Consider the following 19,087-nt stretch of genomic DNA (forward strand, 5'->3'; position numbering starts at 1 on the left):
GGGGCTGGAGAACAAGTGTTACGAGAGAGGCTGAGGGGCCTGGGCTTTAGTCTGGAGAAGAGGAGGCTGAGGGGAGACCCTGTTGCTCTCCGCAGCTCCTGGAAGGAGGTTGTGGTGAGGTGGGCGCTGGGCTCTTCTCCCAGGTAACAAGTGCCAGGGTGAGAGGAAATGGCCTCAAGCTGCACCAGGGGAGGTTTAGATAAGACATAAGGAAAAATGTCTTATGGAAAGGGTTCTCTGGCACTGGAATAAGCTGCATCCTATAGGAATGGGAGGTGGTGGAGTCCCCATCCCTGAAGGGGTTTGAAAGCCGGGGGGATGAGGAGCTCAGGGATGGTTCAGTAGCGGACAGGGACGGCTGGACTCAAGGATCTCAAAGGTCTTTTCCAACCAAGCGGTTCTAGGGTTTTATGGTGGTGGTGCCAATGTCACCTCTGCTCCCGGTGTCCCAGGACGTAGTACCCCCAGCCCGTCTGGCGCAGGTCACAGCAGCGAGCGGCAGGGACAGCTGGAGGGCTGGCACCGGCCCCTGGCACCGAGCTGCTCACGCAGCCCTTGGCAGCCTCCCTAGCGCCGGCGCAGCGCGGCACAGCCAGGCCCATGGCCGCAGCACCCCAGGTGGGCGAGGGGCCCGGGCGCTGGGGGGCCGCGGCGCGGTGAGCTCACTCATACGGCTCTCCCTGTGCCCAGGGGGCCGGCAGCCCCGCCGCCTGCTACCAGGAGCTGAGCCGGTTCCCCGCCGTCACCCGCGCCGCCCTCGGGGCCGCGGCAGGGGCACAGACCTTCCTGCTCTACACGGGTGAGTGGGGGGCTCGGCCGCCCGCAGCTGGTGGCCGCGCGGATGGTGCTGACCGTTCCCCCGCAGAGTGCAGCCGCCCCGACCTGCCGCGCCGCCGGCCCCTGCGCTTCAGCCGCCTCTACAGCCTGCGGCACGCGGGCGACGGCCGCCTCGCCGCCAGCCACGCGGCGCTCAGCACCGAGATCCACAACCAGTACGGCACCAAAGGGCCGCGGGCAGGGATGGGGCTGGGGGTGGTGACTGTGGCGCAGCCGGTGCCCGCGGTGGGGCCGGTGCCCGCAGCGTGCCTGGTGTGTGCCACGTGCCGCCCACCTCAGCTTCCCTCCCACAGGCTCCTGAGCCAGGATTCGCCCACGGGGCAGCTCCGTGCCGTGCTCAGCCGCTGCCCACGGCAGGGCCACGAGCTGCTGGAGGTAACGCTGGCTGTGCCGGCAGCCCTGGGGCTCACGCCGGTGGCCGTAGCCCCATCACGCGGCCGCGGGCACCAACGCTGACCACCATCCCCCCAGGTGTGGGGCAGCAGCGGGCGCAGCCACAGCGTGGACCTGACGGCGCTGGGGAGGCACGGGGAGGTCTACACGGAGAGTAAGAGTCCTGCCCCGCTGCCCTGGCCCAGCGCGGGCGAGAGCGGCTCGGCTGGCGGCCGCTGCACCTCCCCGGTGCCCGTGACAGACTTCGGCACCTGCTCCTCGCGCAGGGCCCTTCGCCTGCCTGGCCTGGTCCCGCTCGGAGACGCGGCTGCTCTACGTGGCGGAGAAGAGCCGACCCAAACCACGGCCACCCTGCCCCTGGGATGTGCCGGGAGCTGCGGGGCTGGTGGAGGAGGATGAAGAGGAGGAGGTGGGTGCCCTGTGCCCCGTAATCAGGCCGTGCACCCCATGAGGGAGCCATGCGTCCTGTGCCCATGCTGTGCACCCCGTGGCAGTGCCGAGTGCCCCACGCACGCTCCATGCACCCCATGAGCAGGCTGTACACCCTGTATCCACACTGAGCACCCCGTGTGTGGGCCGTGCACCCCCTGACCGTGCCGTACATGGAGCCCCGTGTCGGGGTCACCGGCCGCAGGGCTGACCGGGGGCCGCTGGTGCAGGGCGAGCAGTTTGTGTACCACGAGGACTGGGGGGAGGCGCTGAGCACCCGCAGCGAGCCCGTCCTCTGCGCCCTGGACCTGGAGGGCTGCAGCATCTCAGTGCTGGAGGGTGTCCCGGGGCACCTCTCTCCAGGGCAGGTGAGGTCGGGGTGCAGGGGGAGCCCCGGGGGGCCCAGCTGGGGGACGTGGCATGAGCCCAGCTGTCGCACAGGCCCTGTGGTCGCCGGGTGACCGCGGCGTGGTGTTCGTGGGCTGGTGGCACGAGCCCTTCCGCCTGGGGCTGAGCGCCTGCTCCAACAGGAGGTGGGTTCTCGCGGTGCCGCGCCGGGATGCCCGCGTTGGCACAGTGGGGTGGGCAAAGCTCGGGGCGTCCAGCCTGACCCGCGGCCCCTCCCCAGGTCAGGCATCTTCCACTTGGACCTGTCCAGCGGGCGCTGCGGTGAGCACCGAGGCCGGGGGCGTGGGGTGCCGGCTTCCCGGGGTGCTGATCCTGCCGCCCACAGAGCTGCTGTCGGCCGAGCGCGCGGCCGCCTGCTCCCCCCGGCTCAGCCCCGACGGCCGCCGCCTGCTCTACCTGGAGGGAGACCTGGGGGGTCCGCACCGGCAGTGCCTGCGTCTGCGCATGGTGAGGGGGGCAGCGGCCGCGGCTGTGCCACCCTGAGCCGCCGCTGCGGTGCCCAGTCCCACTGTCACAGCTTCTCTGTGTCCTGCTGCGGTGGGCTTGGTCCCCAAGCCCCTGCCTCAGTTTCCCCATCCCTGACCGCCACCTCTCCCCAGCTCACCTGGCAGACGAGGCAGACGGTGACGGTGCTCGACGTGGTGCAGGAGCCCACGGAGGGTGAGCGCGGCACGGTGGGCAGGGCCGGGGGCTGCCGTGGGGCTGGGACCCCCGTGCTGAGCGCCTCGAGCGCCCATGGGCCCAGCTCGCTACAGCTCTGCCCCACTTGCAGCCTTCGCTGGGCTCTACGCTGAGGAGCTGCCGCCGCGGTGCTGGGCGGCCGACAGCCGGCGAGTGGTGCTGGGCACCCCACAGCGGAGCCGCACGGTGAGCCCTGGGCCGAGGGGGCCAGGGAGCGACCCCCGCACCCCGTGGAGCCTGCGCCACCTATGCTCTGCCCTCTTGCAGGACTTGCTGCTCGTCGACACCGAGGCGGCCACGGTCACCAACCTGACGGCAGGTACGTGGCACCAGGCTGCCCGTGGTGCCCGCTGAGGGTCTGCGAGCGTGTTCTTTGTCCCTAGGGTCGCCCGAAGGACACTGGGAGCTGCTCACCCTGCAGTGGGACCTGCTGGTGGCGACCTGCTCAGCCCCACACCAGCCCCCCAGCCTGGTGAGCAGAGCCCCGGCACCGCCGGAGACGGCACGGCAAGCTGCAGCTGGGCACGGGATGGCATGGCACAGCCTGGCACAGCCTGGCACAGCCTGGCACAGCAGTGCGCTGCACGGCACAGAATGGTAAAGCACCGCATGGCACGGCACAGCCAGATCCAGCGTGGCACGGGGTGTCAAGGCACAGCAGAGCCTGGCACGGCCAGGGTGAGCGCAGCACGGCACGGAGCAGTGCCAGCAGGCACATGACAGCACATCCATGCATGGCAGGAGCTGGCACAGCATAGGATGGCACCACAGAGCTGGGATGCTGGGGTGGTTTAGGGGCCAGCTGCGTTGGGGCCGGGGTCCCCGGTGCCACCCGCTGCCTGTCCCTAGGTGGTGGCAGTTCTGCCGCCGGCGTGCCGGGAGCTGCCCCTCCGCTGGGTGCCGCTGGAGGATGCCCCGACCGTGCCTGGCATCACCTGGAAGACCCTGAGGATCGCGGCTCCCTGTGGCGGGCAGAGCTCTGCTGCGTGTGGTGAGCACCCGGGGCGGGCAGGGGGCTGGGTGCCCGGCTGGCAGGCACTGAGCGGACCCTCCCCTGGCGCAGGCACCCAGGCCTTCGAGGCGCTGCTGCTGAGCCCCCCGGCCAGCTCAGCACCACACCCCCTCATCGTGTGCCCCCACGGTGAGCGAGGGGACAGTGGGGACACCGTGGCAGTGCTGATGGCACCCCGGTGACGTCCCCGCTGGCCCCAGGTGGCCCCCATGCCGTCTTCGACGCCCACTGGCGCCCGAGCATGGCCGCACTGTGCCGGCTGGGCTTCGCCGTGCTCCTGGGTGAGTGCTGGGGGCTGGGGGCTCCGTCCTCCGGAGACGTGGCACCCACGGCCTCCATCTCTCCAGTGAACTATCGTGGCTCCCTGGGCTTCGGCCAGGCCGGCATCACCGCGCTGCTCGGCCGCGTGGGCCAGCAGGACGTGGCAGACACCCAGGTGAAGGGGCAAAGGGCGCTGCTGGGGGCGGCTGGGGTTCGGGTGCTGGTGATGGGGTCTGCAGGGAGGATGCTGATGTCTGGGTGCTGCTGGTTGGGAGATGGAGGTGGTGGTGCTGATGCTCGGGTGCTAGAGGTGGTGGTGCTGATGCTTGGGTGCTGCTGGTGGGTGCCCCGCGGGCGCAGCTGGCAGTGGAGCAGGCGCTGCGCAGCGAGCCCCTGGACCCGCAGCGCCTGGCCCTGCTGGCTGGCTCGCACGGAGCCTTCATCGCCCTCCACCTCCTCGCCCGCGAGCCTGAGCGCTACCAAGCCTGCGCTCTGCGCGGCCCCGTCTCCAACCTGCCCGCGCTGCTGGGCACCTCCGACATCCCCGACTGGTGAGTGCCAGCCCCCCCGTGCCGTGCCGCGTCCCCACATCTCCACGTCCCCCACCAGCACCTCCTCGCCACAGGCGCTACGTGTCCCTGGGGCTGCCCTACTCCTTCGAGCGGGTGCCGCGCGCCGAGGACGTGGCTGCCATGCTGCTGCGCTCGCCCATCGCCCAGGCGGCGCGGGTAAGGCGGGGGCCGATGGGCACGGGGCACAGGGCGGTGCCAGCACCCAGCGCCGGCTGTGCCGCAGGTGCGGACGCCGCTGCTGCTCTGCGTGGGCGCCCGGGATCGCCGCGTCAGCCCCACGCAGGCGCTGGAGCTGCACCGCGTGCTGCGCGCCACGGGGGTGCCCGTGCGGTGAGTGGCAGCAGGAGCCCCAGGGGGCTGGCGGAGCATCCCTGTCCCATCCAAAGGGCTTTTCCAACCTAGTGATTCTATGATCCTAGTGTCTACAACTGCCTGAAGGGAGGGTGCAGTGATGGGTGCTGGGCTCTTCTCCCAAACGACAGGAGATGGTATGAGAGGGAATGGCCTCAAGTTGCACTAGGGCAGGTTCAGGTTAGACATCGGGAAAAATTTCTTCACCAAAAGGGTTCTGGGGCTCTGGAATGGCTGCCCAGGGCGGTGTGGAGTCCCCGTTCCTGGAGGAGTTTTGAAGCCAAGCAGACAATGTGCTCAGGGATGGTTTGGTTGTGGACCGGGACACTTGGGCTTGACGACCTCAAAAGTCTTTTCCAACCAAGTGATTCTAGGACTATTATGATTCTATGATCTTGCCCCGCAGGCTGCTCTGGTACCCAGAGGGTGGCCACGCGCTGGCCGGCACCGAGACACAGGCCGACGTCTTCCGAAACTGCGCCCGCTGGTTCCTGCGGCACCTGGGGCACCTGGGGCAGCCCCGGCACGACAGCAGCACCGGCACCGCTCCTCGTGCCCACGGTGGCCCTGGGGCGACAGCGGGGCCCGGGTGACCCACGAGCCCTGGGAAGCACCCCACCACCAGAGGAGGGTGGAGCAAGCGTCGTCAGGGGTAGGAGAGGATGCAGGGTATGGTTTGGTTCTAAATAAATGCACGAGAGCACCAAATGAATGCACGAGAGCCTACGTGGCACGGTCACGGCCACGCGTTTATTGCGGCGGTGGCTGTGCCAGGCTGGGGCTGAGCCAGCTCAGCCCATCTTTATCACCTTCTGGATCCAGTCGACGTAGAGGGAGACGCGGATGAAGAGGGCAGGCTGGTCAGTGCGGGCGCAGACGCGGGACGGGGTGATCACCCCCTCCAGCACCCAGCAGTCGGCAGTGAGGCAGGCGAGCGGGCCCCCGTAATCCCCCTGCGGCACCCAGAGAGCGGCATTCACCGCGGTGCTGGCACTGGGGGGTCCCCGAGGTGGTGCTCCCCGGCCTCGCTCACCTCGCAGGCCCCCACGCCGGCACGCAGCGGGGCCGTGCACAGCTCGCTCTCCTTCAGGCGCCCGCGCAGCGCCGCGTTGCACTCGTCGTGGGCCAGCACGGGCAGCCGCGCCACGTTCAGCACGCTGCCGTCCGCCGTGCCTGCGGGAGCCAGAGCGCGGGGCAGCGCGCAGGGGGCGCCGGGGCAGGAGGTGGCACAGGGGTGCCGTGGGCAGGAAGATGTCGTGGGCAGGGGATGCCAGGAGTGGGGTGATGCCGTGGCAGGGGGCACGTGGCACGTGTGGCACTGCAGCTGCAGGAGGGCCCCCAGAGGGGTCCTGTGGGCAGGGGAAGGCTGCTCCTAGGGAATGGCAGGGACAGGAGGGCGTTGTGGGCAGGGGGATGTCCTGGGGAGCTGGATGCTGTGCAAGGGAGGGGCCATGGAAGAGGGATGGTGGACGGGAGATGCTGTGAGCGAGGGGATGCTGGGGACCTGGGGACGCTGCAGCCAGGGGGATGCTTTGGACAGAGGGTACTTCGCGCAGGGGCTGCTGCGGGCACAGGGAAGCCCATGTTGGGTACCTCTGGTTTCACCCCAGCCAGCGATCTCGCAGACGGTGCCTGCGGGCACGACGTAGCGCTCGGGCGGCAGGCAGATGAGAGCCACGCGTGCGTTCAGAGTGGCCGGCCTGTGTCAGGGGGGCACGGGCTGTGGGGCCAGCCCAGCCTGCGGTGGGGCACGGCAGGGGCTGTCGCGCAGCCGCTCACCTCGCCAGCTTCAGCATCACCAGCTGGGACTCGGAGGGGCCGCAGACGATCCGCAGGATGGGGATGCTCTGCTGGTCGGGGTCCCCGGGGCCGGGGTCCTTGAAGAGCGTCCCCAGCTGCACCTGGTAGCCCGCCAGGTCGGCGTCGCTGCGGGACGGGGATGTGAGGGCGCGGGGGGTCCCGACACCCCACACCACAGCCCCAGCCTTACCAGGAGGCGAAGCACTGGCGCGTGCTGACCACCCACTGCTCCTTCACCAGGGACCCGCCACAGAAGTGCACGCCGGCCCTGCGGGGACGAGGCGTGAGGGCGGGAGGGGACGCGGGCTACGCAGCGGTGCCGCCGGGGTGCCAGCTTACCGGTTGCGGATGCTGACGGTCCAGGGCGAGTTGCCGGGCTGGCCACCCACAATGCGCCCTTTGCGCTGCAGCCTCTCGTCCCGCCGGCCGCACTGCTCGAACGCCACCGCGTCTGCAGGCAGGGTGGGCATCAGCCAGGGCCGTGCCACCAGCACCCACCCCCAGCACCCAGCCGGTGCCCACCTGCGTTCTCCAGGATGGAGGGAACACTGCTGCCAGCTGCAGAGAGAAAGCAGAGGGCGGCACCGGGGTGAGACCCAGCCAACCTGGGGGGACCAAACCCAGCCCAGGGGGGACCAAACCCAGCCCAGGGGGGACCAGGGACCCCCCAAGCTCTGCGGGAGTGCAGGAAGGGGCTCACAGCAGGGCTTGATGGCACAGTAGTCGAAGGGGGTGCGGGGATCCATGGTGTAGCACCAGGGGCCGTGGCTGTCATTGTCAGGGTTGCGGCAGTAGTTGTTCTCCAAGTGTGCCTCAGGGTGGGTGATGGGTGAGATCCTGCCGGGAGAAAGTCCCACCACCATTCCCACCTTCATCGCCACGCCCATCCCCATCTCCATGCCCATCCCCATCTCCATGCCTATCTCCATCTCCATTCCCATCCCCATCCCCATCTCCATAACCGTTGTTCAAGGCCAGCCTGGATGGGGCCTTGGGCAGCCTGATCTAGCAGGTGGTGCCCCAGCCCATCGCAGGGGCATTGGAATTAGATGATCTTTTAAGGTCCCTTCCAACCCCAACCATCCTATGATTCCATGATCTCCATCCCCGTGCCCATCTCCACCCCTGTGCCCGTCCCCGTCCCGCTCCTCCCGCACTCACTGGGGCACGTGGGGCTCCTGGGCAGCCCAGGGCTGGCAGGTGATGCCCTTGCGCGTCTTGCTGACGTGGCCGCGGTAGCGCTCGCCATGGCCGTGGTAGCAATCTGGGGGGAGGCAGAGAGGGTGGCAGCGGGCTGGCACCGCGGCGGTGGGTGCCGGGGGCGGGTGCCACGGGCGGCTCACCTTCAGCGCCCAGCTCGTCGGGGCAGCGGCGGATGTGGAAGCAGAAGGCGATGCGGACGCTGCGGTGGGCGGTGAAGCACCACGGCGCCTCTGAGCCATCGGGGTTGCGGCAGTAGTTGTCCTGCAGGTCCCTGGCGGAGGGGCCGCGTGGGTGCCCTGCTCACGCCTCGCACCCACGGGTGCTGCCCTGGCCGTGCTCCCTGGGTGCGTCCCCCACGCCCTTACTTGCACGGGTACTTCTCAGGCACAAAGTGGTGCTGGTGGGGCGTCTGCGCGTCCCAGCGCTGGCAGGGGATCCCCGACACCGTGACGTTCACCCGGCCGCGGTAGCCCTCACCCTTGCCCCTGAAGCAGCCGGTGGTGACGTTGAGGGGCCGCGGGCGTTTCTCTGCTTGCGTGGCCGGAGACGGGCAGGGTCAGGGTGGTGCTGGGCACCCCCGGCCGCGGCGGCGTGGCGGCCACTTACTGCAGACACGGATGTGGCAGAACTCGCGCTCCCGGTCTGGGTCGGTCGTGTAGCACCAGGGCCGCTCGGAGCTGTCAGGGTTGCGGCAGTAGTTGTCGTCCAGGCCCTTGTCGGGGTACCTGGGATGGGGACAGGAGCGTGGCTGAAGGTAGCACCACCGCCCCGGCTCCTGGCGCGGCCACGGCCGCCGCACGCTGCCCGGGGTCGGGGGCTGGTACTTGTTGGGGTGGTAGGGGTGCTTGTGAGGGTGCTGCAGGTCCCAGCGCTGGCACTCGATCCCCGACTCGGTGTGGTCCACGGAGCCGCGGTACTGCTCCCCGTTGCAGGTCATGCAGACGGCTGTGGACACCTGGGGGTTCAGAGCGGGGAGGAGACCCGGCACAGGGCACCCCGGGCATGCGGCACTCACCGTCCTCGCACTTCTTGATGCCGCAGCTCTGGTGGCGGATGCTGGGGTCACTGGTGTAGCACCACGGCCCCCGCTTGTCCCGGTCAGGGTTCCGGCAGTAATTCTCCTCCAGGCCATTGCGAGGGTTTGGCAGGAACCTGCGGGCAGCGGCGGGGTAGGAGCACTGTCCCCATTACCCCGCACTGTCCCCAATACCCTGCACTGTCACCATCACCCTGCAGCGTCCCCATTACCCCACACTGTCCCCATCACCCCGCAGCGTCCCCATTACCCCACACTGTCCCCATCACCCCGCACTGTCCCCATCACCCCGCACTGTCCCCATGGTCCTGGTGGTGTCCCCAGCCCGTTCCCCGTCACCCCACGCTGCCCAGAGTCACTGGTGGGTGCCGGGGTCCGGGGGCACCTGTGGTCGTGGGGCGTCGTGGCTCGCCAGGGCTGGCAGCGCAAGCCCTTCTCTGTGGTGGCGCGTGTGCCGCGGTAGCTGGTGCCGTCGCCCACGACGCAGTCCCGCAGGAATTCTGGGCACAGCCGGGGGCCGCGTCAGAGCCGGGGGCACACGGGCAGCGGGGACCCCTGCACCGTACGGCCTGCGCCTGCTCTGCGGTGTCCCCAGACCCGTTCCCTGTTCTCTGCTGTCCCCCACCCTGCCCTGGCGTGTCCCCGCTCCCTGGTACGGTCTCACCTTTTTTCTGGTACAGGTCGTAGTGGATGTTCTTCTGCAGCTGGACGTGTGGCGAGTGCTGCGTCCAGGGCAGCAGCTGGCACAGCTGGCTCTGCCGGTCGTGGTGGAACGCCCTGGCCGGGACAGCGGGAGCCTGGCAGGGCGCCCTGAGGGGCCGGGACCCAGGGGCCGCAGGCCACTCACCCCCCGGTGCCCCCGCGCTCCCGCCTGCCCCACGGTGCCCCTCTCACCGGCAGGCCAGGCTGGTGGCGCAGCGCTGGGCACACTGCTCCGCGGACCCCTGCTCCGGTGCCGGGGGCGGCTCGGCGGGCACGGCCAGCAGCTCGGTGGCTCGCAGCCGCTGGAAGTCATTGAGGGGCGAGCGGTGGCCTGGGGAAGGTGGCAGGGGCTCAGTGTGCCCATGGGGACACTGCGGGGCACCCCGGCCCTGAGGGTCAGGGGATCCCTGCCCCATGGACAGCGGGATCCCAGCACTGAGAATGAGACCCCAGCACCACAGAACACAGGCTCCCTGCCCCACGGAGCGGTGGAACCCCTGCCCCACGGAGCACAGGATCCCTGCCCCACGGAAAGTGGGATCCCAGCACTGAGTATGGGACCCAAGCTCCACAGTTCCTGCCCCACGGAGCAGTGGAACCCCTGCCCCAGGGAGGACGGGATCCTTGCCCCACCGAGTACGGGACCCCTACCCCGCGGAGCAGGGGTCAGTGTCCCAGGGGAGGCAGCCCCCCCGGTGTCGCAGCCCCTACCTGCGTCCAGGGCCGTGGCCAGGGCGAGCAGCAGGCCGAGCGCGGGCTGCATGTCGGTGCCCTGCGGCCCCTGAGGACCCTGCCAAATATCAGCCCACGGGCCCGGGGCCAGAGGGGGCGGGGCCTGGGGAGGGGGCGGGGCCTGGGGAGAGGGGGCGGGGCCTGGGGAGAGGGGGCGGGGCCTGGGGAGAGGGGGCGGGGCCTGGGGAGAGGGGGCGGGGCCTGGGGAGAGGGGGCGGGGCATGGGGAGAGGGGGCGGGGCCTGGGGAGAGGGGGCGGGGCCTGGGGAGAGGGGGCGGGGCCTGGGGAGAGGGGGCGGGGCCTGGGGAGAGGAGGAGGCCCCTACGAAGGGGCGGGGCCTGTGGAGAGGCGGGGCTTACGGAGGGGGCGGGACCTAGAGCACTGGTGCCGGCTGGCCCCGCGGTGGGCGGGGCTTACTTGTCATTGGGCGTGGCTTACCGGTAGGTGGGCGGGGCTTGTCTGGAGGGGGCGTGGTTTGTGACCTGTGGGCGTGGTTTGTGGATCGGTGGGCGGGGTTTGCGGGTCAGCGGGCGGGGAGCTGCCTGGCTGTGGGAAGGGTCGGTGCGGCGGTGGGCGGGGCTTGTGGCGGGTGGGCGGGGCTTGATCATCGCTGGGCTGTGTGAGGCCGGTCTGTGGGCGTGGCTTGTGCCAGTGTGGGCGGAGCTTATCAGACGGGCAACGCGGCTTAGTGAACGGTGGGCGTGGCCTACCGGGCGGTGGGCGGGGTTTGAGGCCGCGGGGCTGGGCCTCGGTGCCGCGGGGAGGGGTCTCGGTGCCACCGGGCGGGGTTTGAGGCCGCGGGGAGGGTCCTCGGGGCCGCGGGGCGGGGTCTCGGTGCCGGCGGCGGCGATTGGCGCTGTCCCGGGGCGCGGCGCCGCCCAGGCCGTGCCCGCGCGGGGTCGCGCTCGCTCGGCGCGGCGGGAGCGGCGGGAGCGGCGGGAGCGGCCGCGGGGCCCGGCGGCGGCACGGTGAGCGGGGCGGGGGCCGCGGGGCGGGGGTCGCTCGGGCTCCCCGGGGGCGCGGGGCCCGCCGGGAGCGCGGCCTGGTGCGGCGGCTCGGCGGGGCCTCGCTGCGGCCTGCGGGCCGGGCCGCCCCCGCCGCCCGTACCGGCCGCCGCTCCCGGTTTCCCCCCCACCGGCGGCGGCGCCGCGCTCCGGCCCGCCCCGAGCCCCCCCGGCAGCAACAGGCCGGGGGCCGCGGGCTGCGGGGCGGGTTGGAGCCCCTGGTCGGGGCGCCGGGGCTGCCCCCGCCGGGCCCGGGGCCGCGCTCCGCGCTCCGGGCCGCCGCTGAAGCCCTTTGGCCGCGTCGAGAGCCGAGCTGGGGGCTGCGTCCCCCCGGGCCCCCCCGGCGGGAGCTCCGGGCCGGGGCCGGGGCCGCCTCGCCCCGCGGCTCGGGCCGCCCGGGCCGGGGAGCGGCCCCGGCATCGCCCTCCTCTCCCAATCGAGACTAAAACCTTATTTCTGCGTGAAACCCCGAGTCCTTGCCGTGTTCCCGCAGCCTCTCCAGGCAGGAGCCTCTCTCGCGGGCTGGGGCCGCGCTGCTCCCGCGGCTCTGGGCTCCTGGGCTGGGGGAAACAGCCCCGACATCCCTCTCTTCTCCAAAACGAGACTAAACCCGTGTTTCTGTATAAAATCCCAAGTGTTTGTGTCTCTCCTCGCAGCCTCTGTCGTTGGGGGCTTCTCCCTGCCGCCTGTGGCTGTTGCCGAATGGGCCGCCGGGGTCTCTCGCCTTGGGGATCCTGCCCTCAGCGGAATTTGTTACTTAACTTCATACCCGAGCGCTGTCTCTGCCCATCTTTAGTTCTAGAGAGCCCTTCTCTTGCTTTAAGAGTCTCTAATTCAGGATGGGTTCCTTTGCGCGGTCTCCGCCGCTCTTCTGATCGTCCCAAACCACTTATTCATTCCTGCCGATGCTTGTCATGGCACTCTTCTCTCCTAAATATAGGGTAGTATGCCAACGGGAGAAGCTGGGGAGCGAGCCGGAGCGCTGGGAACACCGCTGTTTGCTCGGGAGCAATCAGGAAAGCCTGGCTGGTTCCAGGTTCTCCGTCGCCTTCCTGCACTTGCTGCCCCAGGAGCTGCCACAAGTCCTGGGAGATGTTGTGACGGCACAGACGGGCTTAGGGATACCCATTTCTTTACAGCATCGTGTAAATGGAGTTATAAATTAAGCTTAATGGCTGATATTAGGCCTGGAGGATCAGCAGAGGCCACGGGGCTGATATCAGTGAAGGTGTCTTTGCTGTGCACCAGTAGGTTTTGTATGGGATCTGTTAACCCTGAGCGCATCTCTGCTTTTAGAAGTAGCTGGTACTGAGTTCAAGCACTGCTTATCCACTTCTTTCTCCTCCAGTCTCTCCCTGCCCATTGTGCTGAGCTCAGCTCTACCAAGGAGCAGAGGAGGATGTGGGACAGGTAGAGTGAGAACTTTTCCCAGCTCCAGCCGCAAAGCGTGTGGGTAAATCCGCTCAGATCTCTGACTGTAGCTTATCTTCCACGGGCGGCTGGGCTGCAGGAATTCCCGCGTGTTCCCTGGACCCTGGCAGCGAGGAAGTCGTGTTGGAGGGAGTGCTGCGACCCTGCGTACTGGCTGGCGAGGCCGAGAGGCACTTCGGTGCTTTGCACTGAGGAGCGGTGGTCCTGCTGGGCTCTGGTGGAGAAGAGGACCCTGTGGTTGCCACAGCCGGGTCCTGTGGGAGCTTCTGTGCTCTGGGGGTGACACGCTGCGGCGTCAGCCTGGCAGGGAAGGTGCGATGGGTTTGCCCTGGCAGGAGGGGTGTTGCCAGCGGTAGGAGTGCTGTACCCTTGCCTTTCCCCTGTCCCTTGGAGAGACAACAAGGGAGGTTGTCCTGGAGGGACACCAGGGTGCTCTGCCAGCCTGGGACTCCGGCTGAGGGGCAGTGAAACTCTCTGTCTCCTTTTGGCACTGGCAGCTATCAGAAAAGTTTCCTCATCGGGATGATTTTGGGTAGTTTGTACCTCTGCTCCTGTTAACTGAGGAATCGTATGGAGGAGTTAATTCTAGCAATGATTAATTGGAGTGAGGAAAACGCGAACTCTGAATTCTCCTTGGGCAAACAGGGGTCATGTAAATAAATGCCTCTGGCATTCTTTGTGGTGCTTGTAGCCCATCTGCCAATTACTGCCGGATCAGTGGGAGGATGTCGCTCCTTGAGCTCCCAGTACTTTGGTGCTGGTTTGGGGGAAATACAAACAAACACAGTGGGGCTGACCTAGTGTATCCGAGCTCTTGGTATGCTGGAAATGTTTGTTCTTGGGATGTTTGTGCAGTCTGGAGAGCTCTGTACCTTAAACCCCATGCACAGAGGACTGTGACCGTGTTTAAGAGGTGAAAAATAAAAGGTCAGCCTAAAGAAGGGGGCTTTGAGGGCTTGTTCTGGAGATCAGATAAGTTCAAGCAAACTCCTAAGGTGCTGCTGGACGGGGAGTTCACGTATTAACCTGCGTGAGTACACGAGGTAGGTGTGCTCCCTCGTCGAATGTGTTTTTCTGCCTGTGTATCCCCCTCCACTCATCCACTGGCTTAAAATGTCTCTGGTTCTCTGGGATAAAATTTCGGCTTGCCAGTGGGAAAGATGGTTGGATATATTTGATGTTACTGCTTTTTTCATCTCTACATTTTTCATGAGCGTCCGAGCTGCTGTGCTGCTGCGATGCCATCCGAAGGCGATGGTCTGAGTGCCCTGGCCAGGCAGGCTGGCTCTGCTCCCGTCCCGGGTGCACGGATCACCTGGGGCCCAGCCGAGAGCTCCCTGGCTCCTGCGGGTGGTTTGTGAGCTGTTCTGGGTGTCCGGTGAGGAGGAGACAGGGCAAGGTGCGTGGCACAGCTTTACTTGAGCTGTGGGGAGGCAATGGGGGCCTCCTCCTGTTGGATGGCAGATGTGTCTCAAAGGCACAGCCTGATGAAAGCTGGAGCTTCTTGCCCTACGGCAGCTCCTGCCTGAGTTACGAGCTGGGGCGCGAGCGAGACGAGGCACCTGAGGAATGCGCCCTGCTCTCCCAAATGCCACGTCCCGCTCAAGGTCACCTCAGCCCAGCAGTGCTGGTTTCTGGGAGCCAGCCTTGTTGCGCTAGGGAATTCCCTGGAATCTCTGCCACTGGCAGCAGTGCAGCCTCACAGCTCTTCCACATCCAGGGTCCCGTCCTTGGGCAGCTGGAACCCGAGAGCCAGAGGCGGCTGCTGGGCCACAACGTTTGCTCCCGTGGCTCCTTACAGTGGCTGTTGCACATATCTGACTGCAGAGAGCTCATGACAGCCACCCAAAGCCTTAACACCAGCGGTGTTTGGCCATGTGGCCACAGAGCTTTGTCCCCGTTGGGCCACGCTGGTCCCAGTGCCGCTGCGGTCGTGCCAGGGTGCAGCATGGCGAGCGGCTGAGGATGAAGCACAGAGGATGGCTGAGGTGGTGTAAGGAGAGGCGAGACGAGGTCCAACCTCCAGACACGTGGCTGTGGTATTTGCAGTTGTCTTGCTGAGCTGATCTTTTTTTTCCTCAGCATAACAGGTATTTTCTTCTTCAGGGTTGAGTTGTCCCCACGGTTGCGCTGCAGGTGTCCGCTAGGCCTGGAGAGCAATTCTTAGTGGGATTCAAAGCATGTTATCCGTGGCAGACCTTCCCACACAGAGTTTGGGGACTGGAAACAGCAGTAGCCTTGTCCCAGTCCTGCAGGTGGGCTGTGTTCAGCTTGCTTTGGGATTTTTCTTTAGTAAAACAGGCTCCTAGTCTCATCTAACCCATAAGCAGGTATTGGAATGAAGGTCTCTGTGGGCGACTTCTCTGATTTTCTCCCTTCTCTTGTGTTGCGGTCTCACTTCAGTGCCAGCTCTGGCGTTTGCCGTCGTTGCAACCCTGAATGAGGGCACGGTGTGTATTTTGTGCTGCACTTTCTGAGAAAGGCTCCATTCAGAGAGCGTTATGTGGGCAGCTTCAGAGCTGTTTTGGATCCCGGCTCCTTGGAGCTTTCCAGCAAATTGGCTTGGAAGCCTGTTGGTGCAATACGTGATGTTGTGAATCCTCCTTGGTGGGGACCTGACGAGCGGCATTCCTGCCCTCCCTCCGCAGGGGCTGGAAAAACGATTACGGGAGAGGTTTCCATTTACTCTAGCATAGTTACAGGTCAGGCGAGCGCTGAATGCATATAAGTGACGAATTCACACCGGGTCTTTCCTTTTTTTTTGAACTAGACTGTACGCTTAGACTTCAGAGAGCTTCATCTTCTGTGAAGCGTGGCCCTCAAGGGTGGGGATTAGCAATCGGTGAGTTTGATGAGCCTTTCAGCAGCAGATACCCATCGTTTGATATCCATCCCGAGGGCTAGGGATTGATTTTGGATGAGCTTGAGTGAGAGGAGGCTGGGCCATAGTTTGAACCGGCAGTTTTCCACTCGAGGGTTGAATTAGGACGAGTGACACGGAAGCCTTGTGCCGCCGTCACAGCTTCGCACCGTGATGCAGGGGCTGCCCGCACTGTTGGGCTCTTGCTAGGGTGGCACCACTTGCTGTCTGTCACGTTGCCTTCTTTTTGTGCGAGGCCAGCCTCGAAATGGGCTCTTTGGGAAACGCATCTCTTCCCAGAGCTCCCGTGAGGCACTGGAGGGTTCTCTTTGTATACACAGCTGCTTTGGGGCATTTTGGCTCTAGGGGAGAGGGACCAAGGTACATAACACCGGTCCCCGTCCCTAGCGTGTGGTTGTTCAGCAGGCAGGCTGCTGTGCAGGCACCTCTCTAGTCAGGGTGGAAAGAGCTGCTGAGTTTTTCCAGGGCGGGCTCCGTGCCTCTCCCATAAACTTGTTCTCTGCAGCAGCCCCTCGGGCCTGTTCCACAGCTGGGTTTGCAGCTGGGAGATGTTTCATCAGGCCTCCTCTCAGTACTGCTGGAATAACCGTGTGGAAATGTCTGGTGAGATCTTTGTGTTGCAGCTCCTGGGATTCCTACAGAACAGCCTTGGACTTCTAGGTGGGCAGCGAGAGGCATTTTGAACCAGGAGGCAGAAAAAGATGTGAGTGTGTGCTGGTACGGAATGCTTTGAGGCTCTCTTAAGGAAAAGCCCCTCCCTCTAGATCTGCTTTCTCTGAGGGCTGGCAACTTTGCTTTTCCCGAAGGAAGGCATTCTGCTAATGAAATGGTTTGGCAACCGTCTAGAAATACTAAGGTTGATGCCAGTAGAACCTGACACGGTGATTTTGACACTGGGACTGTATTGATGTGAACATTCAAGGCTGCGATGATTACCTCTCTGTGTCCCTTAGATTTCTAGTTAGGTTTGACATCTGTGGAACGTCTGAACTCTGTGCAGATTCCTGCATGAAAGACCACGCGTGGTGTTTTCCCACCCCAAAGGAAATATTTCCAGAGGAATTTTTATGACACCGCCTCAGGCCAGCACCGGAGAATAAATAAAAGGTCGTTCTTTTAAAACCTCTGAATTAAACTTTGCAGGATCCCCATGGGAAGATGCACAGAATCAGTGTGGCTGTGTCTCTTTCTCTAAAACCCAGAGAGAAGAGCTCAGCACCTGCTCCTTCCTCCCCGTGTGAGGAAGCTGCAGAGCATGATGAGGTCTCACTCATTCTCTCTTTCTTCAGGCTGAACAGACCCGGTGATTTCAGCCGCTCCTCACACTCTTCCCCTCTGACCCCTTCCCCAGTCCGTGCCCTCCTCTGGATGCTCTCCAGTAGCTTCAGATCCTGTTTCTCCCGGGGTGCCCACAGCTGCCCCAGTGCTTGCGGTGATGTCGAGCAGGCGATGTCGAGCTCGATGCACCCAGAACACAGTTGTCCTCGTGGCTGCCAGCGCACTGCTGGCTCGTGTTCCCCCTGCCCTGGGGCAGATCCCCGATCCCTTTCCACAGGGCTGCTCTCCTGCCTCTGCTCTCATCTCTCCGTCCACCCAGGGCTGCTGTGTCCCAGGACCAAACCTGAGCCCGAGCCCTTGTTAAATTCCATGCGGTTGGTGGTCTTGTTTGGCCAAAATGTGAAAATTCGCACCCTCTACGCAGGGAATTTTGTGCTTCCCGTGGTGTTTGTGAGGCCAGTGCTCTCTGTTTATCCGAATGCTGGCAGCCGTGTGCTGGTCGCTCTTTCAGGAAACACTTTATCACATCTTAGAGGAGAATTGTGTTTGAATACCAGGGGTCAGCCTTAGGGAGGCAAGAAGTTTGATCTTCTCAGAATGAATACAAATCCCCTTCTGAAAGTACAGAGGGACCTAAAGCATCTTGTTATAAGGGTGCTGCATGCAAAACCCCACGAGCCCTTGGTGGTGAACTGTAAAAAGAGTGTAAGAATAGGGCTTTATAGCTTCAATTACAAAGTTTTCATGAGGCTAATGTGAAAAAGCGCTTTGTTTGCCACTGGCAGAGATATAGAGTTGTATATTGTGGACTTGTAGCACTGAGAAAGCAGCATCGTTCCCCTGTGTGGTGGTGATAAGCCAGGATGAAAGTTGTATGTGGTTCTGCCTGCCCAGCGTGGCAGAGTGAAGTGCTCCGTGATTACTGTGGCTAATTTAGAATCATAGATTGGTTTGGGTTGGAAGGGACCTCAAAGCCCATCCAGTTCCACCGCCTGCTGCGGGCAGGGACACCTCCCATGGGATCGGGGTGCTCCAGGCCCCGTTTAGGTGCGAGAAGGTTTGCTTGAAAGCCTTGATCAGACGTGGGTGAGCTCCTGGAGCTGGGAGCAGCGCTGCAGCCCCGCCATGCGCTCCAGCTGCCACCTGTCCCTCAAACCACCATCCCAGTGCTGGTACCATGGTACTGCACGCCCCGTGTTCTTGGAAGCTGGAATCCCAGCCTTCCTCTTCCTTCTCCCCGCTGTGTTGTCTCTGTGCTGTGACGCCAAAGCCTGCGGCTCTCCCGGGATGTCCTAGTCCTTGGGTCAAGTGGGAACCACGAGCGGCTCCTCGGCTCTGCCTCCTGCTGCCCCCGGCCTGAGCCAGGCCCTGCTGCCACAGGTAGGGCTGCGCACCGCGGCTCGGGAGCCTTTGATCTGCAAACTGGCTGTGGCCGTGAGCCCAGCCCAATCTGGCAGCCGGCCGTGGGCGTCCTCCGGGGACAGGGATCCTGGTGCTGTCCTGCCGTCACAGGAAGAAGCTGTTTCCTGCAGACCTCCGTGCTGCGTGCATCGCTCTGGCGTGAGCCAGCCCAGCAGCCGCCAGCCCCATTCTCTTCCCTGAGCTGCAGAGTCCTAAAGCTTCCCCTGGAGGTGAATAACTTTGTATAGCGAACTTCATCCTGCTGGCTTCAGGTAAGCCTTTCCACACCTCATGGATTTCTTAGTCTGTTCACGGTCCAATTGGAAACCCTTGCCTTGACAGGATGCTTCAGGAAATCGTTTGAGGCATCTTCTTCCCTGCTTCATAAAGAAAAGCAGAGAACAAAGGAGACAGTGAGAGGTAGGATTTGATTTTTCCTGAAGCTAAGATGGAATCAAAGTGCTACAAAGAGGAGCCGTTTTGCCCTTCGTGCCTTGGCCGTTGGGTGAGGAGTTGGTCAGCTCAGGTGCTGCTGGAGCCTGGCTGCAGCGTGAGGAGGCCCCGGAGAGCAGGGCTGGGCACACAGCTCTGCCCTCTGGTGCCTTTTACGCTGGTGAAGAGACAGCTTGGTCCCTGCGGCCGAGAGCCCGGGACAGTGCGCTCCACGTGCTGAGC

At 64.9% G+C, this 19,087-nt stretch overlaps 3 protein-coding genes across 8 annotated transcripts in view; 2 read left to right on the top strand and 1 right to left on the bottom strand.

Moving 5' to 3' along the window:
* The first annotated feature begins 586 nt into the window (after positions 1-586).
* Positions 587-5,631, top strand: LOC138725238 (acylamino-acid-releasing enzyme-like). Of its 5 annotated transcripts, XM_069865951.1 has the most exons (22): positions 587-618; positions 691-799; positions 866-992; positions 1,131-1,212; positions 1,309-1,384; positions 1,497-1,639; positions 1,890-2,027; positions 2,101-2,192; positions 2,288-2,328; positions 2,393-2,514; positions 2,667-2,727; positions 2,840-2,934; positions 3,016-3,067; positions 3,132-3,220; positions 3,598-3,739; positions 3,812-3,889; positions 3,961-4,041; positions 4,108-4,196; positions 4,382-4,572; positions 4,647-4,749; positions 4,817-4,923; positions 5,351-5,631. In XM_069865951.1, exons 1-22 carry the CDS (start codon positions 601-603, stop codon positions 5,535-5,537), a joined length of 2,223 nt encoding a protein of 740 aa, XP_069722052.1. In that variant the 5' UTR covers positions 587-600; the 3' UTR covers positions 5,538-5,631. The 5 variants fall into 5 exon arrangements, 4 of the variants coding, with proteins under 4 accessions (XP_069722052.1, XP_069722051.1, XP_069722053.1 ...); XR_011338207.1 differs by lacking the exon at positions 4,817-4,923 and adding an exon at positions 5,013-5,124 and having other exon boundaries at positions 3,961-4,196; positions 5,351-5,416; XM_069865950.1 differs by having other exon boundaries at positions 3,961-4,196.
* Positions 5,632-5,652: 21 nt separating this feature from the next.
* On the bottom strand, positions 5,653-10,464 carry MST1 (macrophage stimulating 1). 2 transcript variants are annotated; one of them, XM_069865955.1, is made up of 18 exons: positions 10,397-10,464; positions 9,878-10,016; positions 9,648-9,760; positions 9,369-9,483; positions 8,963-9,099; positions 8,772-8,892; positions 8,554-8,672; positions 8,313-8,475; positions 8,088-8,218; positions 7,906-8,008; positions 7,445-7,581; positions 7,267-7,302; positions 7,084-7,195; positions 6,935-7,012; positions 6,724-6,870; positions 6,538-6,644; positions 5,978-6,117; positions 5,653-5,897 (listed from the first exon to the last, which is right to left on the bottom strand). In XM_069865955.1, exons 1-18 carry the CDS (start codon positions 10,446-10,448, stop codon positions 5,736-5,738), a joined length of 2,112 nt encoding a protein of 703 aa, XP_069722056.1. In that variant the 5' UTR covers positions 10,449-10,464; the 3' UTR covers positions 5,653-5,735. The 2 variants fall into 2 exon arrangements, with proteins under 2 accessions (XP_069722056.1, XP_069722055.1); XM_069865954.1 differs by having other exon boundaries at positions 8,313-8,478.
* A 794-nt stretch (positions 10,465-11,258) lies between these two features.
* Positions 11,259-19,087, top strand: part of DAG1 (dystroglycan 1) — a 46,054-nt gene continuing 38,225 nt past the window's right edge. The window contains exon 1 of the mRNA XM_069865948.1: positions 11,259-11,385. The gene's annotated coding sequence lies outside the window, so the exon portion shown is untranslated. The remainder of the gene's footprint in view (positions 11,386-19,087) is intronic.

This window comes from Phaenicophaeus curvirostris, chromosome 11 (genome assembly GCF_032191515.1).
Source record: "Phaenicophaeus curvirostris isolate KB17595 chromosome 11, BPBGC_Pcur_1.0, whole genome shotgun sequence".
Lineage (NCBI taxonomy): Eukaryota > Metazoa > Chordata > Aves > Cuculiformes > Cuculidae > Phaenicophaeus > Phaenicophaeus curvirostris.

Bases quoted from the DNA above. Each gene is read 5' to 3' on its own strand.
- LOC138725238 (XM_069865950.1), top strand. The intron at 4,573-4,646 runs GTGAGTGCCAGC...TCCTCGCCACAG, and splicing joins ACCTCCGACATCCCCGACTG to GCGCTACGTGTCCCTGGGGC. The intron at 4,750-4,816 runs GTAAGGCGGGGG...GCTGTGCCGCAG, and splicing joins CCATCGCCCAGGCGGCGCGG to GTGCGGACGCCGCTGCTGCT.
- MST1 (XM_069865954.1), bottom strand. From the start codon at position 10,448: ATGCAGCCCGCGCTCGGCCTGCTGCTCGCCCTGGCCACGGCCCTGGAC. The intron at 9,100-9,368 runs GTGCCCCCGGAC...CGCTGCCCGCAG, and splicing joins ACGACGCCCCACGACCACAG to GTTCCTGCCAAACCCTCGCA. The intron at 5,898-5,977 runs GTGAGCGAGGCC...TGGGTGCCGCAG, and splicing joins CCGGCGTGGGGGCCTGCGAG to GGGGATTACGGGGGCCCGCT.